The 24,787-nt window shown below is 44.0% G+C and overlaps 1 protein-coding gene across 3 annotated transcripts in view; it reads left to right on the top strand.

Annotated features, from left to right (window-relative positions):
* The window catches only part of STARD8 (StAR related lipid transfer domain containing 8), a 116,366-nt gene that overhangs the window by 64,523 nt on the left and 27,056 nt on the right, over window positions 1–24,787 (top strand). Inside the window, exon 1 of one of the 3 annotated variants that reach the window (XM_019487878.2) lies at window positions 21,970–23,060. The exons of the other annotated variants lie outside the window; for them this stretch is intronic. Within the exon in view, the coding sequence (XP_019343423.1) occupies window positions 22,985–23,060 (76 nt within the window). The 5' untranslated portion in view covers window positions 21,970–22,984. Of the gene's footprint in view, window positions 1–21,969; window positions 23,061–24,787 lie in introns of those variants that run through there. 3 annotated transcript variants of the gene reach the window in all.

Here is a 24,787-nt window from a genome sequence, read left to right as displayed (position 1 = left end):
GGAAAAAGATTCTGTTTTCCTGCATGTGTCTCCTATCTTCTGAATGTGGGAGATGCTTGTCTTTAAAGTAGGCTGTTTAAACACACATGCTTTGCGGCAGGAAAAGGAAAAGGCAGGTGTTACCTAGGTCCCCATATATGCCATGTGGAGATGTTCTGTCCAGGTCAGCACATGTCTCTGTGTGTTTATGCACTCCCCAGGTGCTTAGGGGGTTGGATGCCCAATACATCTAAAATTTAGAGTTAGACCTGAACCATTATATTGGCAGGAGGGTCTGAGCTTCCCTAATGCCCACCAGGGATCTGATCTGGGGTTTCAGTTTTGGCCTGTGTCTCTCTCCCTCAAAGCCTGGCACCAGAAAAGAAACCTGGAATTTCACCACAAAGAGACAAGGAGTTGTTGTCTTATGTTACCCCTGCCCCATCGATGTTTGCAGGTTTCTTAAGCACCTGAGGTTTGCAAGTTTGCTGGCAGCAGGGACAGAATGGGTTAAGTCTGCTTTGCACTGTGATTCAAAAAAAGGCTGCTTCCTTCATGTCCAGAGACGGTTTATTTTCTGGGCATTCTTCAGGATTCAGGGAGGTGCCGCTTTCTTTAAAGGCATTTCCTGTAAGCAAGTTTATATTTGGATCCGAGAGAGGGGTGCAGGAGGGGTAAGGGGAGGTGGTGGAAAAGGGTCAGGAGGCAGGAGTGGAACAGTCCATAATCTTTGGCTCCTTTTCCTGAATTGCAAATAGTAGCAGCAACAGTGAAGTGAGATCTGCCCCCTAGTTTGAGCATGGAACTCCTTGAAGGGAGGTGGCAGGGTGCAGAAGTCTCCAGCATGTCTTCCTGCATACTTTGGGAGGCTTTTTATTCCAGCTGTTCAGCAGTCCACTGCAGATTTGCATGAACAATAGTGCACATTGAAGCGCTGAGGTTCCAAAATATACATTTGCACAGATGGATCAGACCAACACTTAAAAAGCAAATGTGGCATTTAAACCTTGAGCAGTTAAAAATGGGGACAAAAATTCACTTGCTAGCACATTATGAAGCCATAACATTTTTTTCTGTCTCTTTGATATTTCAAACAATAGATTCCTTCATTATTGCTGCTGTTATTGCTATTGTCTCATCACAGTACCTGGGAGCTCTTGTAATAAATCTGAACATGGTGTGCTAGGTGCTGTACAAATCAGAACATCGTATAGGCACACCTTGCTCCTTTATCCATGTGTGAATTTGATACTGGAGAGTGCTTGGTGGTGCCTTGTTGTGGGCATTGCCTCATTGGAAGGTCACCACAGCGCTGGGTGACTTGCATGCATTGATTTGTTGTGGTAGATCACTCACCGCAACGTCTGGGCTTCACTTGCTAGTTGGAATACCAGGGTATTAGAGACAAGCAGTACATATGTATTTGTGTATGTCCAAGAAAGAGCCCAGTGGCTTCTTATATTTTGGAGAAAGACTCTGTCTTCAAAAAGTGAAGTCCGTCCTGTCCACGATCTGATCAGTTCAATTTGATCTGGAATAATGAAGGTTAAAATAAATCCCTGTAGGTCATGTTGTGGCAGGGATAAAAATCCAGTTCAAGCTCCCACTTGACATACGGTTGCAGAAAGCAGCTTTCTCTATGGCTTGTTTGTGAGCAGTTGTCACATTTGTTCCTCTTGTTCTTCTTGTGACTGTCTGTTACTTCCCTGCTTCCATGTTCACGTAGAATCCATCACACAAATAACTAGGCGTGTTTTTAGGCTAGGGGGCTATCTTACAGAAACAGAGAGAAGGAAGGACTAGTATCCACAAGCTGCATCTCCTGCAAGAGCAAAAGAGACCTGTGCAGGCTACACTTTCCAGCCCTTACAGGTGACTCTTGCCAGTAGGAAGTGGCCTGTCATCCCACCATTAAGGTTCGTAGCCCTTTCTTTGAGGTGATTAAGGGAAATAGCATCCTGAGCCAGAGTTTGAGGGGAGGTTTCATCCTGTGTGCATGAGCAATAATCAGCATCACCAACACTGACTTGTTTTCACCCCAAGACAGTACTAGTTTCCAAGGAACTGCCTGTTTTAAATGGCCACATAGTATTTAACAGGTGAGGCCAGAGAGAAATCAGCAAATTCCTTCTTGGTCGATGAGTATGATGGAGACCAGAGTGTTTCACCTTTGGTGCTTGAAGAGGCCTTACTTTGTGCACAGACCTGCTGAAGTCCAGGGAGCAGGCAGCAGGAGCAAGGACTGCACATGATGGGAGTGGGGAGCAGAGTGGGGCAGTCTCTGAGTGGGTGTCACTCTTGGGCGATTCTCCCACCCTCCCCCATGTCGAGTCTCCATTTTGTTTTCTTTTTATTACTGTGATTTCCTAACATCGGAAGAGGCAAGTTATGAAACTGGAGTTATCCAAACACGTCTTGTTTGAAGATAGCGTTTCATCCAGCAGATGCCGTTTCCTGCCCCGTAAATGGTTTTCATTGTTTCATTTTGGCTCCCAGCCCTGTCTCTTGTAGGGCGGGTGGTAGCACAGCTGAACTCTGGCAGCCTGAAGGGCAGGGGTCCCCAGTCATGAAAATACCACCAGGGCTGAGAGGATTTAAAAACCTGAAAGGGTAACCGTGATATTTTCTAGGTGTCTTTGGAAAATGATGTAGGGGCTGAGTTGGAGGCCTTTCCTTTTATGCACAGGGAAGCGGGGCTTATTTGGGGTTTGTAGAATTCCAACTACTCGTTGACTGTTCCTGAGATGAGTGGCTCTCTAGCTTTCTGTAGCTTTTCTGGATCATCAGGTATGACCTTTTCTGTTGGACCTTGCCTGCTTGGTTCAGCTGGACATAGGGGCTTCTCTTTGTGGAGCTCTCAGGTGAGGGATGGAGCAGCCAAAGTTCCTGTACGCCCTCCTGTGTTCTTAAACAGGGAGTACTTTTTAGTTTTTGCCCCACTTTTCCATAACCAGACTGAAAGATATACTTAAAAGGGTGAGGACAGAATTACCCGTCATAAAAGGGAGGGAAATAAGAACTGGCTTGGCAGGTGCATGTTGCACTTGGTTGCATGCTGGCCATCAAGTAGATTGTGTTGCTTTTGGAGCTGAGCAAATAGTGTGTTCACCTTTCCACATTTCCATTTTTAAATAACTTAGCTTTGACCGGGTTTGTGCTGCTTTCTCTTTCTCTCCCAGAAAAACCATACATCAGGTTTTTCTGGGAGAATGTATGTGGAACCTGTGCTACTGTTTTTAGAAACCATCTGTGATATTTGCCTTCTTCAAGAAGTGTTTTTTCACTCATCTTACTAGGAAACGGGAAATGATCATGGTACTGAATCTGACTTTTAATAATTAAGTGACTTATTTTAATAACAAATATGTGAGCAAATTGTGATCTCCTCCTAGAATAGCTGCTAGCTGAGGAAGAAGCTGAGGTTAGTGAAAAAATTAATTCGTTATGAATTGTTATTTACTCATCTGTGGTGGTTCTTCTCTGCGGTGACCTCTGCTCAGTAGACTTTGCAGGTGCAGTGCTTTCATTAAAAAACTGTATGTTCCCTGGTGAATATTGTTCATGTGATTTGAAAATTGCATTGTCTTGGTCTGCTGGTTTTAAGTTCTTTCTAGAAACATCAAAGAATAGGCCCATTTTAAGTAGAACTCACAGCTACCAAGGTCAAAACCCTAGCAATGTAATAAGAATATCCTACATGACTTGGAACGGTTTGTCTTAGCAGTTCACATTATTGCCTATTAAAAAGGGAGGAAAGTAAGTGTTGCAGCAGTAGAAATTGAAAGTCCCGCTTAGCTTGGGCATTGAGAGCAATCATTATATGTTGGTAAGCTGTAGGAATTTGGTACTTGACCTTTGAAGGTCACCTCTAAAGCAGTGACTTTGAGCCTGGGCTCATGTTGAAACAAAAAAGGGATTAAATATTCTCTAAAACTAGCTGCTGGCCTGTATGTCACTGTTAGCAAGGACAGAGAAAGTGTGAAAATGGATCTACCCTCTTTGCTCAGGTTGATCTCTGAACCCTGAGCTTTACAAAGAGACAAATAAAGCCTGTCAGTGCTTTCTTTGCTGCAGATTGGGAATGTCCAGTTTGTAGAGCAGAAGTGGGGTGAGATTGTGAAGATGTGAGTTTACTAGGGGACGATACCCAGCACCAGCAACATGTTGATGTTCTCAGACGCAAATAGAAAGATACCGTTGTACATGGTCCGACAGCGTGGTACTGGCAGTTACAGTTGTAGTAGTACCACATCTTCTGCAGTCACGGGGAGTAAAAGAAAATTTAATCTTTCATTTAAAACAAAAAGTATGTTTCTAATTCTTGTGGTTGAAGAGAAAATGAGAAACCCAAAAGTTTCAGATGCCAAAGACTAAAGAAAAAGCACTCAAAATGCATTTGTTTAAAAAACCTTGTGAATTTTGAGCTAGTCTTATGATTTTGGAAGTCTCTTGTGATTTTTGAGTGTCCAGTGTTTGCTCTGCTTACCTAGTGTCTCATCTAGAGGATAGCCTGTCATCCCAGACACCTCACCTCCACGAGCATGGAGAGATCCTGGAGCGGGGCCTGAAGGTAGCGACTACATTAGTGTACATGACAATACTGTCCAGCTTCTAAGCAGCTGGAGCCTGCATGCCCCGCAGGCTGTGCTACAGACTGTACCAGTCAGGGCCATTAGCTCCCAGGGCCATACATTGCTGTCTCCCGCCTCTAGCACCACGTGCCCAGTGGCCCCCACTGCACCAGGTGCCCTGTCTCACTGTAAACTCCCGAGCCATGAATTCCCCTGTTGCATTGCCCCCCAGACCACAGGCTCCCCCCCAGTGCTGCAGGCTGCACTGCACTACACTGCCCACCCCTGGGTGGGGGGGCAGAGCCAGAGGGAGCCCGGAGATCCCATCTGCTTCTGCAGCTGGAGCAATGGGGGCAGTGGCAGCTGGGCAGGAGCCCAGGGATTGAAATGTAATCCCTTTCGGGCTGCATGCTGCCAGTAGGTCACCCCTTGGCAGCCCTGTTGTACAACAATAATGGGGAAGACTAGGCCCTCATGGCTGTTGCGGGATCCTGTTGCTGTTAAAAAGGTTTGACTGAGACAATCACAATGTTTTGAACGAGAATTTAGTCAAACATGATTGAAAAAAATCCTGCTGTCACCCCAGATGGCGAGGTGCCAATCCCTGTCTTTTCCAGTCGTCTCTCCTAGAGCTCTCTGTGTTGTGGGCACTGAACACTTAGCATGGGATTGAACACATGGCAAAGGAAGAGTTCAAGTCTGTTGGCTTTTCCGGTAAATTGAGTGTCTCTCTGACTCACTCATGTTGACATTGTTGGCTGTAACCATCGAGGTTACAAGAAGCAATGTGTAGCTGTTGATTTGAACTGGCAGGCAGTTAGTGGTTGAAGGATTCCAGGCACTGGAGAGGTGGAGGGTGGTCTGGGGCTTGGTTGAGCTGAACTGATTAGATGGATTTTCAGCAGATTATATTTCCCTTTCATTTAGCCTGTTTTTGAGAGGAACTTGGTGCAATGGAGAGGCTTCTTTTCATAGTGTGGCACTTCTGAGGGCAAGAAGAGCTGGTGCCTTGCCCTTCCTTTCAGGGGGCCTTCCTTCTGCCAGCTGCAGCCAGGAGCTGTAATGTGCTGCTCTGCTCCTCTCATTTATTCTCTCCAGCTTTTTCTTCTGGTTTAAATGATATAACATCAATGATAGCCTGGTTTATCTGGGGTACTTGCTGCTGGTTATAGATGTTAATTAATTAAGGTCTATATAACTCCTGAGAGATGCTGCAGGCAGAAACACCAAGTGCTTGACAAAGGCTTATGGTTTCATATCCTTCCTTCCTTCCCCCTTCTGAGTTGTACAAACCGCAACCTAGCTATCTGCTGAGATGGCACCAGTACCCTTAAAATTAGGGTTCCTTTTCCCTGCCTCCATCAAAGCCTCCCTGTGGTTTGGCAAGTCCTGCCCATGGTGAAGAAGGCTAGATGTGGACAGTCCCTGTGCCAGCCATTCAAGATCCCTAGAAAACAATAGTCCTCTTCTTTTTTGGTAGAGTGCAGTGCGGAGGAGGAAGAGATCAGAGTCAAGATGTTCATTGATTAGCTTCTAATAAGATTCACAGGCATTTTTTTTTCCTTTTTCTGTCTTTTTTCCTGTTAATGGAGGAGTAGAAAATATAAAGGCTATTAAGAGTGGCTGTCTTTTCAGTTTCAGCCCTGCCAGTTCTCCTGATTGCTGGACCAGGGTGTCCTAGGTTCCAAGCTGGAACCCTGCAACCTAGGACATGTGCTCTTAATGAGCCTCACATCCTAATTAAAGATGAGGATAGTGATTACAGATGTCTTTAGGCTGCACTTTGGCTGTTCCTGTGCAGTCATTTTCCCACCCAAACTAGTTAATTAAGTGGAATTACTTACTTTCTAATCTCCTTACTTGTCACTTCTTAGAACAGAGTCCATGTTTGTAAATGGCTCTTGGCAGCCTGAAATAAATAGATAGGCAGATAGATATAGCTGGCTGTTGTGTAATTATATGTCCTCGAGAATATTGAAGGACTTTTGTTGCTTTGCCAGGATATTAAGATGATTGGGACTTTGAATGCTACAATAGCTGCTTTGTCACTGTTTTTAGTTCTCTAATACAAGTCATTCCAATTTTGTCCATCCTGAGATTTGCTTTGGAAACGGGTAGCTATGAAACATACGGTCAGCTGAAGCAGCGGGCAGTCACATGAAGAGCTTTGCTTACCCCATTATAGTTGTTCTGAAATTCCTTTCCCTGAGGTGGGTGAATGTGAGGGCTGGGAGGGGACAGAAAGGCAGTGGCAGGGTAGCCCCTACCTGCACAGGTTTTTGGAAGAACCCTCCCATTGTACCAGGAAGACAGAGAGGGCTCTGTGAAGGACTGCAGCTTGGGTTCAGATTGGCTTGGCAACTTGAAGGGTGTTTTCTGCGTGTTGGTCTTCTAGAGAGAGCCCTCAGGATTTATCGGGAAAAACCAGAGGAATTAGCTCTTTATTTTCAACCTTAATGACTTTGGTTAGAAAGTTTTTTGTGAGACTGATGATGAGTTTTGCAACTGGGTTGCTGGCAGATTGGATGACAACATGCAATAGGCAGTAGCAAGCAGCAGCAAAAGGCCTTCAGTGTAGCACTAATCATGGTTTAAAATAAGTGTGCGTGTGTTGGGGAGGGGGAGCATGGATCTACACTTTCTGGCAGCTGCTAGTGTCTTATTCAGTAGTAAAGCTTAAATGGCATTTTTCAAGTTGAAGGGAGATGCTGACTCAGCCAGGATGACCCCAAAGCTGGCAGCAGTGCTATCTTTATGAAGGTGATTTATTCCGGGGGGTTTGATACACAAGGTTACTACTTCTTGTCCCTTCAAGACCCAAAGATTGCCAGTACATTGGAGACAATGGGGCCAGGTTTTCACAAACACACAGCACTTTTGTTCCATATTATTAGGTTTTGTGTGTCTGTTACCTTCTAACCACTGGATTAGAGATTCTCATGGATGGTACAAGTGACTGAATTCAAGTTGTGGCCTTAATAAGAAAAGGGAGCAGTTCTTTAACTGCTTCCTCTCTCCTGCTTTCAGGTGTTGTCCTGATGGAGAGTATTTTCATGGAGAGCTGCCATTCAGACAGGGAACAGATAGCAGCTCTCCAGACCAAGGAACCCATCACTTATAAAAATGGCTCTACAAGTCAAGGGTTGGGTCAGGGAAAGGCCTGGTGATCTCATGAGCAGTCTTCCAGCTGTGGCAGAGTTTATTCTGAGCCAAGGCAAAACAAAGTTTGTCTAATTTTAGGACTAATCGGCCTTGACTGTACCTGTATACAAAGCAGTGTCCCAAGCCATGGATAGTATGTACAATTTCAAAGCTGCATGTTTGACTTGTAGCCAGTGGCTGCAGATGTTTTGTGAGGGGTTAGAGGTTAGGGGGGGTTTTATGCATCATTGGTGAGAATAATCCCTGAACAGTGGCAGAAGTGGATTAGAATCCACATTGCCCTTGGTTCCATACACAGCCTCTTCATCGCTAAGAGTAGCTCTTTCCTTTGTCTCCAGATGGAGGAAGCGCCTTGTTTTTGTCTGTGGGCGGCCTTCTTCCATGCTGTGGTGAAACCATTATATTTGTCAGGTCAGTACTTGGCTGAGTAAATAGCACCAAGTAGGTCTTGATGTGAGAAATCTAGTCCTGAAGTAAGAGTTTCCTTTACTTAGAGGGACTTTCACATGGAGGCAGACCTGGAAAAAATGTGTCATTTCTGCCTAAAGGCACGCACTTTGCCAGTAATGAGTCTCGGTTGCTTGCCTATGTTGCTATCGCAGATGGTTGGCGTTCCTCTTCCCTCCTAACTCAGCTTCATCTTGGGCCTGACCTGAGACAGTTATAGCTTTCCTGTACTTCTGACCTTACTGCCTGTAGCCATGGGAGCGACTCTAATGCCTCAGGTTCGGCAGTTTAGCTTCCCTGAAAGTCAGCAGCTTGGAGCGGGTGTAGAATCCTTAGGAGACCCAAATATTTATGGTAAATTAGCAAAACTTGCAAGGGGGGTCATTAAAAAAAAAAAAGAGAAGTCTTGCCTAGCATTTAGAGCAAGAGACTGGGAGTCAGGACTCCTGGGTTCTGTGTCTGGTTTTGCCACTGATTGATTTGTTGCATGGCAAGCAACTTCTGTTCCCTTCCCGTGCCTCAGAGTGCCTACCTGTAAAGTAGGGCATCACAAGACTGATCTTCTGCCCATGACAACATTGAGGCTTAGTTGTTTTTAGCTCTTTGGATGGCAGGTGCAGTAGGTGTGCAGAACGCGATGTGCTTTTTCAGCAAGGACTTTATAGCGGAGGAAGTTTGCAGGGAGGTCATATATTGGAAAGGATTGGTCAGGGCCTTTGCCCCTCAGAACTTGCCATAGCAGAGGCTCCTTTACTGACTCCTCTGAAAGTAGAAGGCAGGGTGGAATCAAATTGGCTGTACTCAGTATTTGGTTTCCAAGGTAGAGCAGTATTTTCCAAGGCAGGGTTTCTAATCCTGATGAGAGTTTTCATCAGGATTCAACTTCTGAATGTCAAGCTAGTATATGAGATTGTAATGTTGCTTGAGGCCAACATCTCTTTGCATCCTGTTTTGCAATATTCCCTGACATTCCCCACATTCCTGGCAGTAAGGCTTCTGTGTGGAAAAAAAAATAAATTGCTCTTTTGTCTTTCTGCAAGCCTGTGACATCCTTTGAACCACTTCTCAACAGACATTTGGCCTGGTCTCTCTAGTGCTGCTGTTTGCTCCATAATGAAAAGAAAGCATTGGCCTTGGAATCCATCCATGAAAGCATCTTCTTCAAATGGAGAAGAGAGACAGGTTTGTAGACTCAAATTTGGCTCTAACCACCTCCATAAAGTTCAGGCCTTGAACTATTGGGGGTCCAACCTGTTGGGGGTCCAGACTTATTCCAAAGTTTAATTTCTGTCTCCACATTTCCAAGATGATTGCCTCCTTGGCAGCCTGCAGATTCCTAGCTCTCTGCTTCTTTAATTAGTGCAGTGCATCCCTATAACTTGGTTTTGAGGCTTCTCTTTTTTCGATTTTTATATGGATTAAGAATGCAGAACTGTCACAGTGGTCTGTGAGGTCTCATCTCTGGCCCTGGGCTATACCTTACCTAGTACACTGTTAGAAAGCAAACCGTATGAGATTAATTGCCAGTTATTAGATGACAATAGTGTTTTAGGAGGCAAATGTCTTGTTTTAGTCCCTAAATCCTCTCTGAGAGGCCCTTGATTTAATAGGGTAAAGGAATAATGGCTCCCTAGACTGTTTCGTTGGGACAGCATTTCAGCTCACTGGGCACGTGGACATATTGTCTGTTCCACCTTCTTTGGAGCGAGCCTAGTTTCTTTCCTCCCTCCTCCCCCACCCAGAAATATTGGCTGCCCTGATACCCGTGAGGCAGCTGATGATCATTCTCTGCAATTGGAAATTACGGTCTGGTTTCCTTCAGTGGCGCCACTGGAGTACTAATGACAGGAAGGTCCGGTTGGGGATTATCATGGAATAAGCTTTTCCTGAGAAGAATTGGACTGAGATCCATTTTGAGTGGTGACTGGGATCACAAATAGCCTTGACACACCTCACTTTCCTGCCCTCCTCCCCCTGCCAAACCTTCCATCATACATACGCCCACCGGACACACTGTCTGTGTGTGCTGTGGGGAGTTGATCTTGGAACGGTGGTGTGGACGCTTTTGGCTCCAGTGTCCTGGCCAGAGTCCAGTTTGATTAATGTTCTTCGGCCTTTCCAAATCGCCCCTGCACTGTCAGCCAGAAATGGGATTCTTCCTCACAACTGCCCCTAAATCAGTGTACAGCAGTGCTGTGCACTGTTTAACCGAGGTCACATTCTGCTTCAGATGTGGCTATAGGTCAGTGATGATGATGGTGGGGAATTATCCATTCATGTACACATATTGAATGGTCTTGTACACTGTAAATATGGCCTTTTATCTGTTATGGGGGGAGAGGAGGAGTCAGCTGTCTACTAGTGGCTTGCCTTCAGTTGGGGCTGGGAAACATTTGGTCCTCCTTCCCTGTAGGATCTTGATTACATCAGTGCAGTTTACAACCCTGAGAGGATCACAGGTTTGTCGTTCCGAGTTTGAGCCTTCCTGTTCCACTGCAGCAGGTCACCCACTCTTTAAATAGCTATAATGATATATATGATTAAAGTGGAAGCAGCAGTATCAGGTCAGTGAGACATAAAGAGGACCTCCCGTTAAAAACGAAGTCTAGTGGCTGTGTGTAAAGCCCTGTACTTTCTTTACATTGCAGTTGCATGAGATCACATTTGGAAATGACTTTTGACTCCTGTGTTGGTGGAAATTTTACATGCATTCCCTGGTAACTTGGATGACCACTCAGATGCCTTCACATCTGTGAGGGACTCTGTCATCATCAGCTGGATGTGTGCTGGGTGCGTTCCTGCTAGTCCTTTCCAAAGCTTACTCAGAGGTTGCACCTTTGCCCCCCTTCCTTACTTCAGACCTGAATTCTGCTCCACATAGATGGCAGATATTTCAGCTCCTGTTGTAAATGATTGGTGCCAGGGACACTGAATCAGGAAACTGGCATTGTAGAGAATATGGTTTCTGCTACAGACTAATTTATTTGCTTCGTAAGCTGAACTTTCCCTTTGGACTATTTCATTTCCCATCTGTTTCTTGCCTTAGTTGGTCTGCCCAATCCCCATATGAGTAGGGAAGTACTGTCACCTCTTTTGTACAGAGGGTGAGCTGAAGTACAAACAGGTTACAGTCATACATGAAGTTGGTGATGAAGCAGGGCACTGAACCTGGGTCTCCCAGATGCCAGGTGCCAGTGCACTAACGCTTGGATCTCCTTTCCTCTTTATCCTCTGGCCCTCTCTGGAGGTTTGCAGTACATCGTCATCACTCTTATTTCTGACCATCGTTTGTCACAGTGCCGATAGGTACACTTTAATGACCAAATTCAGACCTGCTGCGAGTGGGCAGAACCCCTAGTCATTAGGTCTTATGTTGTCCCCCCCTTTTTAAAGTAGATGTTAACAAAAGCCACCTGCCTGGAAAGCAGGGTCTGAGATGTGACTAGTAGAACTGGACAGCTTCACTCAATCTTTCCCTTCCTGACACAGGCAGTAAGTTTTCAGTCAGCTCCACTCTTGGCAGCTGCGTGTTGGTGAGGGTAGGTGCTGTGTGTGAGAAACAGGAATCAGGGCTCCTAAAAACACTTTTGTTTAGGTGCCTGAGAACAGGCTATAGATAGGCACTCCCATCTTTTATAACCAGCTTTGAATTTTTTAACCATCCAGGTTGGGGGTGGTAAAGCCCTCTCCTGGGCCGTGCTGGTGAATCTGTCTATATCATATCTTCTAGGTCAGGGGTTCCCAAACTTCCCAATGGGGGTATGCCAAACATCTCAGGGATACGCGGGAGAAATTGTGTAATGGTGGATTTAGTTTTCATTATAATCATTGACATTTAAGAGGTTAAAATTTTAAAACATATGCTGGTAGGGGTATGTGGGCAGCTGGTAAATCTGGAAGGGAGTATGCAGTAAGAAAAAGGTTGGGAACCTCTGCTCTAGGCAATTCATATGAGGGTGGGGTGATTCCTTTACACTCTTTTAAATTAGAAAGTTGTTCTGAGCAAAAATGGTACATCTATCTAGCAATTCAAGGCAGGGTTTAAGGAGAGCCTGAAAGAGTTAAGCTGCATGCAAGCACATATGTTTGCTTTCTCTCTCTCTTACTTCCACCCCTGTTATTTATATGGTTCAGCCCCCAACTGCACACCCCATAGATGTCCTATACCTTCCTGGGGAGGACTCAGTATTTCTCAGGATGGATGAGGTCAGCAAGGGCAGTTTTGATTAGCTCACAGCACCACAGGCCTGGGTGGAAAAGAGGACAGATCTCCAGCTTACTGCCTGCAGGAAGGAATTTGGGTTGGAAATCCTCCTGTATCCAGCAGACAGTGCTTTGGAACAGCTGACATAGACAATGGAAAGGGACACTGATCATGCTTTTATATTCCTCTTCATTTAATCCACAGTTTCCAATGAATAGAACCAGGATTAAAAATTACAGCCATGGTGAGTCTGCTTGTATTTGAGATTTGCATTTTTACCCTTGTGAAAGATTTCTATCTGCAGGTCTTCTTGAAAGGGGGAGTGGGAAACAGTTTAAGTGACCTGTTAGTGGCTCTTTTGCAGTTGGTTAGTTTGCTTTGGATTGTGTGTTACAGGGTAGGACAGGGTTAAATGCGTTAATTCCTTTAAAAGATTTTCCTTTAAAAATTTTTTTTTTTTCTTGAAACGAGTTACAGTTGCTGCCTTGAATGGTGATTTCCCATACTTCATATTGTGTGTTTGGAGAGGAGATGCAGCGAGGTTGTATGCTGCTTTACCAGATGTGAGTCCTGAAAAGTCCTGGTAAAGTAAAATTAAGGGTGGGATTGTTTGTTTGGCCACATGTGAGGGGGAACAGCGTGGATTTAATTTTCCTTTGGGTATCTGCCTCCCAAGTTAAGATTCTACTGGCATAGCAAAATGCTGGCCCTTTTAATATTTGGGCTTGTTTCTCTCATAGTGAACTCAACTGATAAAAGTTTTCTGATTGCATCGTGTGCCAGTTCTTTGCCACACACCTTCCTTTGCTTCCTATGGCCCTGCCAGAATGCCCTTCTGAGCTCTCTGACCCTCCAGCTCCTGTCCTGCAGAGAGAGAGAGAGCAGACTGGGCCAGAAACTAGATTTAGCAAGAATCAGTAGGAATAGCTGAAATGCCAGCCATGCCAACGTTAAATTTTGTAATTTATGAAGGTTTATTTTTTTAATGTAATCTTTGGGGAAAGGGGAAGAGAAATTTTAAAGTTACGGAGACTGGTGTGGTGGAATTGGAGCAGGACTTCATTGTATTCAGGAAAATGAGATATCCTTGCTAGTGACAATTATTCAGGTGGCCAGTGCACTGATAGTGCTAATGACATCTAAATGAAGTGGATGTTTTTGCAGGATTGCAAAAGAGAATAGATGATTTATACTAATTCAGTCATGCTCCAGGTAGGCATAGATCTTACAGATATAAAATAGATCTAGGGCCTGTTTCTGGAAGCTTAGAACTGAAGGGCTTGATGCTACAAATGTGCACACAAAATTACACAGTTCAGCCAACATCTCACTTCAATATGATGGGGTTACTCACATGTTTAAAGGTGAGGCATGTGTCTAAGAATCTGCAGCATTAGGGTTCAACTGTGTTCATACAACTAGTTCCCAATATGCCAGGTGTGATGGGGGATAGGGAATGATGGATGGGGGAAGGCGTGACTGAAGTAAGCACCCATATGGGCTACAGGCTGGCAGCTCACTGCGAATAGACACTGTAGTGGAGGTTGATTTGGAGTTACATTTCAGCATCTGAAATGCAGGGAGAACCGGAGAGCTACTTAAAACAATCACTCTTTAGTATGACCACTTAAAGGACAGGAAAAATGTATTCTCAAGTCCAAACCATAAGTAGCCCCTTGTGCCTCAGCAGGATAATCAGTGCCCACTGCTTGTGGGTAAAGGAGCATGCCAAACACAGCAGTTTTCAGTAACATCCATCTCCAGGCTGCCAGCTCGTTCCAGCATCAACAATCATGTTGTAGAAAACCTATTGACACGATAGAATCTGGTTAACCATGCTGGTATTCAAGAGGTTTGAAGTTAGCACTGGTTATGACAAATAAGGATCTGTTCATGGTACCCATGGGGCTAAATTTAACTTCCACTGAAATCAGTATGAATCTTCCAGTTGCTTGTCTGAGAACTGTATTGTTTTAAAACCTTTGAGTTCAGATAAATCTATAGTGCAGTGACTCTCCATGGGGTTCTTCTAGTAGTAAACACTGACATTATTAAATTAATCTAGACAGAGAGGGAAATTCTCTCCCATATCAAGCAAGGCTTTATATTCTATATTTTGATTTAAAAGCTCAAGCAACGTAGAATGCCCCTGGTTTTTCACTGGCATTGAGAAAAGCTCGTAAGTGTTTTAATAGGATAAGGAGACTTCAGAAAGCAGGTATGTTTGGTCAGAATCTGACACTGCTGAGGCTCAATCAGCTACAAATACCACATTAGAGAGGAATGAAGCAATATCTTCCAACTTTGCATCAGAGTGGTTGCAATTTTCATGGTTTTGAATGATATTAGCAGCCCTACTGTCACATCAATTGCAATGTATTTTTCTTGACAAAATTGATGCCTGTCATTCCCCACTGGTACAGCTCCACCACTTGTAGCCACCGTGAGAAGGTTAATGTAAGCAGAACTATTATTTTTCTATGACTTTTTGGTGTAATTCTTCTCTGACAGTAAAATCCCTGATACTTCCTACGGTACAGCTTCCACTGTTGCAACAAATGGTCCAGTATTTTGCCAGTGTAGAGAAGTCTGTTGTGTAGCCTTGATGTAACACTGCATCGTCTCCCTGCCAGAGCCCCTACACTGGAAGAACTGCATCGTTGAAAGGAAGAGGCTCTACCACAGGCTGACTGAATATGCGGCGTCCCTTAGTCCAAACAAGGTGCTTTTGTGATCAGTAAGATGATTAACAGGAAAGCAGTGAAGCAGTCTCTGGGTGGGTGGGATGCATGATAGAAAAGATGTGTTTATTTAAGCATCTGAGTCAGTGTTTTCTTTTTATTTCCTTTGGGGCTTTCAGTCTCTATCATTAATGTGCCAGCCTGCCATGGTAATAGGAACCATAGAAATGAGTTAATGTATCAATAAATTCATGGCTACACCACCTAGGAGTATCAGGTATGGAGAGACTTGCATCTGTTCACTTGTATAATAAACAAGCCATTGCAATGAATAGGATGTGTCTGTGTCTGTGCCTGTCTTTGTGTGTGTGTTTTTGAAGGGGAGGGGGCTGGTGCAGGTAGTGCTAAGCTATACATGTTGAAATGGCTTCTTTTTTTTTTTTTTTACCATTATTTCTAACTCCCAAACCCTCACAAATTTATTTCAAAACCTGTTAGTAGGTGCAGCTCCCCGTACCTGATGGGACTCAAACTAAAGACTCATTGAGAGAATCTGTGTGTGGTAAACACTAACCGGAGCAGAATTTTAAGTGTTTGCATATGTACAGGTTGGTTGGGGGTCAAAATAGGTTGGTGTGTTAATGGACTGCATTTCTTCCTCCCGGGCACTGAGTCCCAAGTTCAGTGATTTCTGTGAGTTTTGATTTAGCCCATGCAGGATATTATGTCTATGAGCAACCCCCTTTTTAAACTCTTATTTTGCGGGAAAGGTTCAATAAAGCCATTTTTTATAAAGGAGGAAAATAGTCCAAGTGACACAGAAGCTTATCTCACGTTAGTATAAGACTCTGGAAAGAAATGGGGCATTCTGCTTTAGACTAAACTTCCCATAGGGGTGTGACTAGTAGCTGAACTTGGAGTGGGCAAGTGGGGTACCAGCTCTGGGAACCAATTTAGAGGGAGCGCTAGCCTGGCAGCCCCTGGGGCATCTACGCTGCTGTGGGTGCAGCAGCTGCCCATGGTTGGGGAGCTGAGGCTACAGCAGCAGCAGCCTGTGCAGCCCAGGGCATCAGCATTTCTAGTTCTGTCTCGGTGTGCCCTGCAGTTTGGGAAGTGCTGATCTAAACTGTTCCAAAGAGCAGCTGTAGCTTTGCGGCCCAGAAACATGATCCAAACTGATATAACCAAAGTGTCTTGCAGGAGGCAGGCAATCCTGTCAAACCACCAGGGCTCAAAGGGGCCTTTCCCCTCTTGTTAGCACCTTCTCTCAGACACCAAAGGGAAGAGCTTGCCCTGATCATTTGCCCTTGCTTCCTCAGAGAAGATTCAAGGTGTGCACTTGTCTCATCATCCTTGTGTTGAGAGGAGCGAGGCCTGTACTTTCACCTTTCACTGGTGCTTCTTCACCCGTCTTGGTTAGAAACGTGCATAAAATGCAGGTATGGGGGTCAAGGAGAAGCATGAGGAGGGCTCGACTGCTGTTTGCCCTTTTTTTCTTTTTCCCATTAGTGCCCTTCACGCTCCCTCACTTCCACCAGACATCTGTTATGCATCTGTGGTTAACATTGTGATTAACCCCTGAGCTACCATTGCACTCATGTTGGCAGGTGCAGACCAGAGTGAGGACCTGCGGGTCGTGAGAGGAAGTGTCTTGCTATGGACAAGGGGAGGTAAAAGGGCAGAAATGTGTGTGGGGAACACACATATAAATTGCCTGTGGGAGAGGAACTGCATGAAGTTGCCTCCCACACACAAGCACACGTCTCACCCTTGTCAGACATATGATCTAGCTGTGTCTACGTTTGTCCATGGTATCTTCTTGATTGTAGCACAAAACCACAGAGAAAAACAGACAGAAAGACCCCTCTTGTTTTCAGTCGCAGGAGTGTTGACTGGCCACTTCCTTCTTCAGTTATCTGGTAAACCAGAAGGAGGCTGAAGATAACAGGAGTTGCACCACACCTCGTAAAAAGCTAAGAACGGTCCTTCTGTCACTTGCTCATCTACAGCTCCTTTCACCCAAGCTTGCAGTGCTGTCGGGGCCTTGAAGATATAACAGTTGGGTTTGTTTAGATACTCCCGTGATCTTCAGTGCAGCATAAAAGGGGGACTGGCTTCTGTTGATATATTGACCCAGTGAGGCAAGTATTGAGTGAAGAGGCATGGTTTCTTCCTCTGTAAAATGGGAATTATAAAACGTATCTACCTCTCATGGGTCTCACAGGATTGCATTTATTTAGGGCAAATTCTCCCCTAGGGTATGATGTTTGTAATTCCCACTAAAGTCATTGGGAATTCAGATCTGTGCACATCCGTTTAAATCTGTCCCTTAATGTTTGCAGAAGCTATTGAGACGTCTCCATGTAAAACAGTCCAGATGTTCATGTATTATTAAAAAATCAAGTGCTGCCTTAGGCCTAAGGTTTTAAACACACAAAGTGGGAGATAGTGATTCCTGACAACATGCAATGCTGGATGTGACTTTGACCTTTCAGTACACAGTATGATTTTCTTGTATAAACTTTCTCTTCTTTATTTTGCCTTCAGTGTGGTGGGATTGCCCTTTGATTTTTGTAATTGAATTTCTTTTCTTTTTTAAAAGATGAAAAAAGAGAGTTATGATGGGTAGCATGCTCACCAAATACCATATTTACATACCACGTACCCTCAGATAAGACACACTTTGTTTTGGGGAGGCAGAATGAAGAAAAAAAGATCTTTCCTTTTACCCAATTTTTAGTTGTTACTTTTATGAGAAGTTGAGTGTGGTATGCAAATAAATACAGTAATATAGCAACTGAAGTAAAAACCACTGCTTGCGTTGATCAGCAGGATCGTGGATGCATGCTTAGTCTGTAGGCCTATTTTACGAGGAAGTAGACTCCCATATGTATGCAGAATGGCATTTTCAACTCAAATTTATCCAAGCAATAGGAGTACATTTTATCTTTGGAGGATTTAATGTATGCTTTATTACTGAGTCTTTGCAGTGCTGCTGGGATGCTTAGGCATCTCCAGACAGGGAGCTGAAATGCTAGTGATCTGGTGATTTCCTTCCTGCATGATGGATTTTAGTGCCTTTACCAGGCTTTCAGAATCAAAGAGAAGAGTACAACAGGGGTGGCAACCTGCACTATGTGTGCCACAAACTTCATGGACAGACTCTGCGTATGACATGCAGCAAATTGGGGAGGGGACAGACAGCAAAGCACAAGGCAGAGCAGCAAATTGGACAGGGGAAAGGAATTGGAGTGGCACCTAGGGAGACTGCAGCACTAATCTATGGGCACTCCTGCCAGAAAAGTTGTTTTTCACTGGAGTTAAACCATCAGTCTGGGCTGCCTTAAGACCAGTGAAGCTGAACTCCAGCGAGTGATATCCATCATTCCTTAGCTGCAAGGATGTTTAGTCGGTCAAGCAAATAAGGGAATCCTAGAGGGAGGGACCTCATAACACCTAAAAATGCACACGTCTATCTCTCTCGTGTATAAACGCGCGCGCACATATGCCTGGCACTATTCTATGATAAAGTAGTTTGTTGCAGCTGCCTGAAAGAGCTTTCTGCCCCCAGACTACTCTTCATGTTTATACTGCATAGTACTGTACATGTCTTGGATATGAATATTAATCTGCTGCTTACACTGTGAACTGAGTTGCTTCTGCCATTCATTTTCTTCCTCCTCCTCCTCCACATCAGCTCCAGCTCCTGTCCAGGCTGGAACCGTGGCCACCCTCCACCCTCTGTTGACATTCCTCCTGCCAGTGCTTTAGACTCTCGAGGGTTCCTCAGTCATGATGGAATCAGTGCTGTTAAAAGCAGACAACATATTTCAAGGCTGGAGTGTGAGGGAGGCATTTGAACAATCCCTTGTTGGCAGTGCAGCAGGGCACCGTTCCCAAGGCTTGCAAATCCTGGAAATTGTGTGAAAGTTAATTATGGAGACCCACCGTATCTGGGAGAGTGACCAGTAAAGTTTCTTATTCCTATCTCCAGACTCTATCTGTGCCTGTGGCTGTTGAAATTTAGGAGGATTGGTGGATTATACTGAGAGTTTCATAAAGAGGTGAAATCTATTGCTCTTTATCCATGATATGCACCGAAATGTGGAGTCTCTGATCCAAGTGTGGATGGTGAATGCTACTGGGCTACAGGATGTAAGCTCTTGGCACATGTCTCCCATGCTGAAAAGCTGTTCCTCACACCACATGTGTGTATGATAGAGGACTCCAGATTGCAACATTCAGAACTGGTTTCCAAAACCCATGGGGGTGTGGGTGGGAGCACACACATTGTTTAGCTCATACCTGGAAGACGCTAGCGTTGGAGTATCACATCATTATTCACTCATGTAATGCTAAGTGTCTTGGGGGCGGGGGTGGAATAATTCCATTTGCTTCGTTTCCTCTGTGCTCATATAAATAGGATGTGCAGAGCCAGAGTCTCTTCTCCTTCACATGGTGTCTATCAGGAGTAACTCCAGAAGACCAGTTACGTTAGTTTAAGTGAGAGGAGAATCAGGCTTGCTCATGCCCAACTCTGTGCGTGCATGCATGCATGCATGTAGTGAGTTTATATTGTGTATAGTATATGTGTACATGTGTATAGTTGTATATGTATATACAAATGAATGCATGCACACACATCTTCAGTATATGCTGTAAGGAGAGAGATGTGCATATTTGACACTTAATGGGATACATTCTGCTTTCAGAGATACCTGGAATCTCAAGTTAGTGCCAAATTCAGTGAGGGTGTATCTGCATCAATGAAGGCAGAACTGGGCATCATAGGTAGAGTTTGGTTTGTAATCCCAGTGCAGTTACAGCGGGAATGAAATTAGCTCAATATGTTTAGCAGAGGTTGGATGTGAGTCCTATATGTAAAATGGTTATTTCAGATCTTAGGCTTCTTAAGTAACAGATGGGTGGATACCCCATTGGCTCAGGGGACATACCAGGATTTTTTCTGTAGGTTCCATAACAAATCGGGAGACACTTATGTTTACAGACTAGGGAGAAACATTAATTCTACTTTTTATGTAATAACTTATTTTAAACCAGGGTGGAAAGAAAAACCACCCAAAAGTGCTACATGCCCTAAAACTGGAGCTGAGCTGGAGTCTAATAAAAAGAGACTGCACTCCCACTCACATCTGCCCGGCATCTGATTTCATCGCTTTCCATTATGTAATGTATGGGCAGTTTTATGAGGTGGTTTTCTTTTTCACACACTAATTGCCTATGTGGGACTTTTTATGGGGAATTTGGAAACTTGCATAGAAATTCTGGACTCATGGGGTGTTGCTTGAACCTTTTTCTTTTTTTTTAAAGGGAAAGCGCACAGCTGGAGCTTTAGGAAATGGTTTTTATTCTTTAATTCAATTTGCATCCAGTGTTTGAGCCTCGTTTATCTTCAATTGTCCATATTTTATTGTATCCCTCATGTTTTACTAGCAAGCTTATTGTCTATCCTGGGATAGGATTTTCCATGGTCCCTAAAAACTCTTAAAGGAGAGATTGAGTGTGCCCTCCCCCAGCACAGCTTGTGTATGCTGCTTGGACAGCAGGTAGGCGTTTGCACGTACCACAGGTGGCTGGGAGAGAATTGTGCTAGTGTGGCTACAGAGTTGGGTCTGTCCGACCAGCCATCTGCTGTGCTCCACAGTCTCCAGTTAGTGGTGTGCACTAACTACGGGGTTGGTTGTGCCTGAATCTGCAGCTTCTGAGCTGTGCTGCAGCCCATAAAGCAAATCCTGTGATTCAGTGTCTTGCTTAAAACTGTCTTTGCTCCTGCCATTCCTGAGCATCATGGCTGCTGTGTTGTATCGCTAAAACAGCGATTCTCAACCAAAATGTCATGGTGCACTAGGATGCCTCAAGATCCTTTCGAGGGTGCTGAGGTGTGCTACACAGTGGTTACCTCTGTTAGTTGTGCAAACTTGATTTGTGAGAGAAGCCCAGAAATTTCAAATAGGAGTATGTAGTGTTAAAAGCGCGCTGACCTGTCATGATCTTTCTGAATTCTTGGCAACGTTCTGCCTCCCCCCTCCCACAATCTCACCAAGAGAAAGCCGAGTGGGATGGGATCGGAGCGTCCTGCCCACCCAGTGTATTTTCTCTGCAATCATTGCTTATTTAGTGCAGTGGCTGCTATCTCGTCTAACACCAGTGGGAACAAACTATGGTGGTTGTGAGCTAAAAGCAATGTACTGTTGTTGCATATTGACCTAAACAGCTAGGATACAGAGCAGCAGTGGATCTATAACACAGGGAGCTATAACACACATTCACCAGCATGTTGCGTCGATATAAAATTTCTCTATAAAAAGGAAATGGAATGATCTGTGCTAGTAATAACCACAGGGATTATTCTTTTTCTTTCGGTATTTATGTTACTCTCTTTCTTTTACTTTCAGTGGTGAAACTAGAGACAATTTCACTTTGATTCTAGTCACTTTCTCTTCCTGTTTTTTACTTAGTGGCTGCTGTCAGTAGAAATCAAAATATAACAGCAGCCCACTTTGACAAGAAGATAATGAAAAGTAAAGATTTCCCCCTATTTTTCATTGGAATGAAAAAAAAATGAAAATCGAAACAGGGTTAATTCTGACATCTTTTTATGGATCTTCATGTGGTATTAATGATCTGTGTAGGCGTTTCAAGGAAATAGAGGAGATTTCAGGAAAATTATGTTAATAATTCCATCAAGAACAAGAAAAATGAAACTGGTTGTGGTGTCAGTCTCAGAGAAATTGTAAACTCTGTCTCCACGTATCTTTAGCTGTTTTCCACAAATTAGCCCCACAATATGCAAAATAAGGTTGATCCCAACAAGTCTGCAATATGGACTTATACAAAATCATACGCACTGGAAGACACAGGAAGAGTTGTGCATTTTTTAATATTATTAATTCATTTCTGAAGAATGAGGAGGGCATTATCCTGGGCAGTGCTAATGGTTTTCTTGCGTGGTGGAGTATTCTGATTTTTCCAATGGTATACTAGGAAACAGATTCACTCCTTCTTTTCAAAGCAAATTTATATTTTGCCCCTTCCACAGGGATAGTGACCCTCTTGGCGAGTTGTGGATGTACGAGCCTTGCAGGGTGGCTTGTTATTTCTGAGACAGAGAGAAATCCATCTGGAGATTGGGCACTAACTTTTCTGGATGCTGCAGCTCACGCACCTGTTTCATTGCTCTGGATCCTACCGTGATGCTTTTCCTTTGGTAGGCAGCTTGGAATCCGGTTGTGTTATCATAAATATTATTCTAGCATTTCTTATCAGGCCTCGGAAAGATCCTTTCCAGGATTTCCTCGGGAAAGTATTTTTTGTGTAAGGGGTGGGAGCAAAGGCGGAAATCAACTGCAGTCTCTTGGCCTGCATGGAGATGCTTTGAAATTTTTCCAGTGCCTGCAGTGGTGCTGGGGGAGATTATCCTGTGTGGTCAGGGTGGAGTCTGTCACCTTGTTTCTAGTGTATTTGATCTCTAGAATCCTTTCTTATAAGAAGTGGTTTGGGATAAAACACAGGATTCGTCATTTCACGGTGAATACCGTATTTTAAAAGACGTGAAACTCTTTGCAACCAGCTAAAAGAAAGGCACATTTCAGACTTCCTCTCACTTCTCTATCCCCTCCTCCATTCAGTGTATATTGGAACGACTTTGCTTGGAGGGGAAGGAAATGTCACTCTCTGACTTCATATTTCCACTGGTGATGTGAAGTAGAGTTCACTCAGATCCCAGACCTGCCTACTGCGCACACGCCACTCCCTGCCTTTGTGGAGGAGCAGAAGGCAGCTTTTCTCGGTCTATGGAGAATTCTTTGATTCCACGGCCTTTTGCTGTCTTGTCGCCTACCTCTGCCTGCAACTTGAATATTACTTGAAGAAAATACTGTTGTGCCAATGTTTTTGCTTTTGTGAGTCCTGGAGGTTGCATGTGTGGTAGATCAGACCTGCTCAGCATCAGCTCTGCAATATTATTTTATCAATTCAATCTGTCTACCTTAAGGGGTAAGCTCAGCACAACAGCATGTGCGGAAAAAAAGAAAAAAAAATCTTTTTGTGGCTGGTCTTTATTCCTTATTGCTTATCTACAGCATTTGCCTTAAAGAAAAATATCTAGATTTTATTTGGTGACCAACATGAAATGAAGGGCTTAGTCTAGTTCTTGGTGGACTGATAGCTACATCACAAAAACTGCAGGTGCTATTGGCCCGCTCGTCTAATTCCTCAGATTCTTGACTGAAAGGGCCACAGGGATTTTAATTTCTGCTAAGGGTTCCTCTCAGGGAAGGCATCTTTGAGGATGTTTATAGGAAGCTTGGATGTTTCCTGGGCAGTATATGCTCTGTGGATAAAAGAGGACTTTGCTCTCCATTGCCTTCAGGCTAGCATCTTTAATGGCTGAAGAGAATTAAAATGCAATCTGGAATTTTTTCTGGTTCTTGGTTAAAAGACTCATATTTTTAATAATAATCCTTTGGGAAAAGGAAGGTACAACATGCTTTAATTTGCAATCAGACAGGCAAGGGTCATCCTGATGGGGTCTTGGAACATATAGTAAGCGTTTAAACTAGAAATGACCTGCTTTCCTCTTAGCCCTTGTGCTCAATTAAGCACAGTGCCCTTAGGTTGCCAGTACTTGTTTTCTCTCCTTTCATAAACAAGAAACAAAATTCTGATTTCTTTTTTTTTTTCTTCTGGAAATATATATTGTGCAAGAAGGGGAGTGGTGGGGGATGAGGACGGGAGGAATCAGAGCTATACGACGTGGTCCTTCTTAGGGATCATAAAGCACTGACTTCGGGTTGTTTTTTCTGAGCTTTACAGTTTGCATGCAGCATGCTTTTCTGTGTTGCCATGTTCCAAAATGTATATATCATCCACTTAGTGACTGATGTGAGTTGGGGGAGCAAAACATTCTCGCGTGCATTTTCCAAAATAACTTCAGTTTAATTTTTAAGAAGACAGCTTGACCCAGGCGCCACAGTTTGGATCTGGATTTGAACCTGTGGCTTTTGAACTCTTCAGCATTTGGGTGGATTCAGAGCCAGGGGTTTGGTTTGACCTATTGTAAAGTTAAAGAACAGCTGCAAAAGTTGGATCCAGATCTATAGTCCTTTACCAAACCTTCTTCCCCAAAGCTCAGAAGTATCCAGGTCCAGGGTTTTGGCTCAGTCCTGACTGAAATGTTTGTTTTTGTGCTTTTTCTTTCAAGTCCTGAATAAATGCATTGAATACTCTTGGTTGGGGTGGGTAATGGCATTTGTGGTGGTTTATTTCCAGATGCTCTTGCCTGATCTGGCCATATGCATATCAATATTACCACAGAACTGCTGCAAAACAGGGAAATGGACAGGGAAAAATCTGCAGTAATTTACAGTAAGGTTCTCTGCATTTTATAGTAAGTGTTGGTCATGATCACAAACTTGAATCTTACTAAGCGGTGGGACTCCCGACATCGGAGAACAGCTCTCCCTAGTTGCTTGTGCATTTGGCTGATTTTTCCCAACTCCTCAGGTTCTGAAACTTGCAAGAACTTCCCAGAAACTAAATTGTCCGTGGCTGTTGTATTGAGTCATCAAGAGACATTTTAGGCCATGTAGGAAGAAATACTGACAGCACTGTCAATAATTCACAGCTGGACCCCTTTAAAGTCTACAGAAAACCTCTTCATTGTCCTGCTTTTCATTTCACAAGCTTTGTCTGTCTGCTTGAGAGCAGCACGCTGGGTTCTT

The sequence above is a fragment of the Alligator mississippiensis genome, chromosome 8 (assembly GCF_030867095.1).
Source record: "Alligator mississippiensis isolate rAllMis1 chromosome 8, rAllMis1, whole genome shotgun sequence".
In the NCBI taxonomy this organism is placed as follows: domain Eukaryota; kingdom Metazoa; phylum Chordata; order Crocodylia; family Alligatoridae; genus Alligator; species Alligator mississippiensis.
Note: the sequence above shows the minus strand (reverse complement) of the source record. Positions and strands in the feature narration are given on the sequence as shown.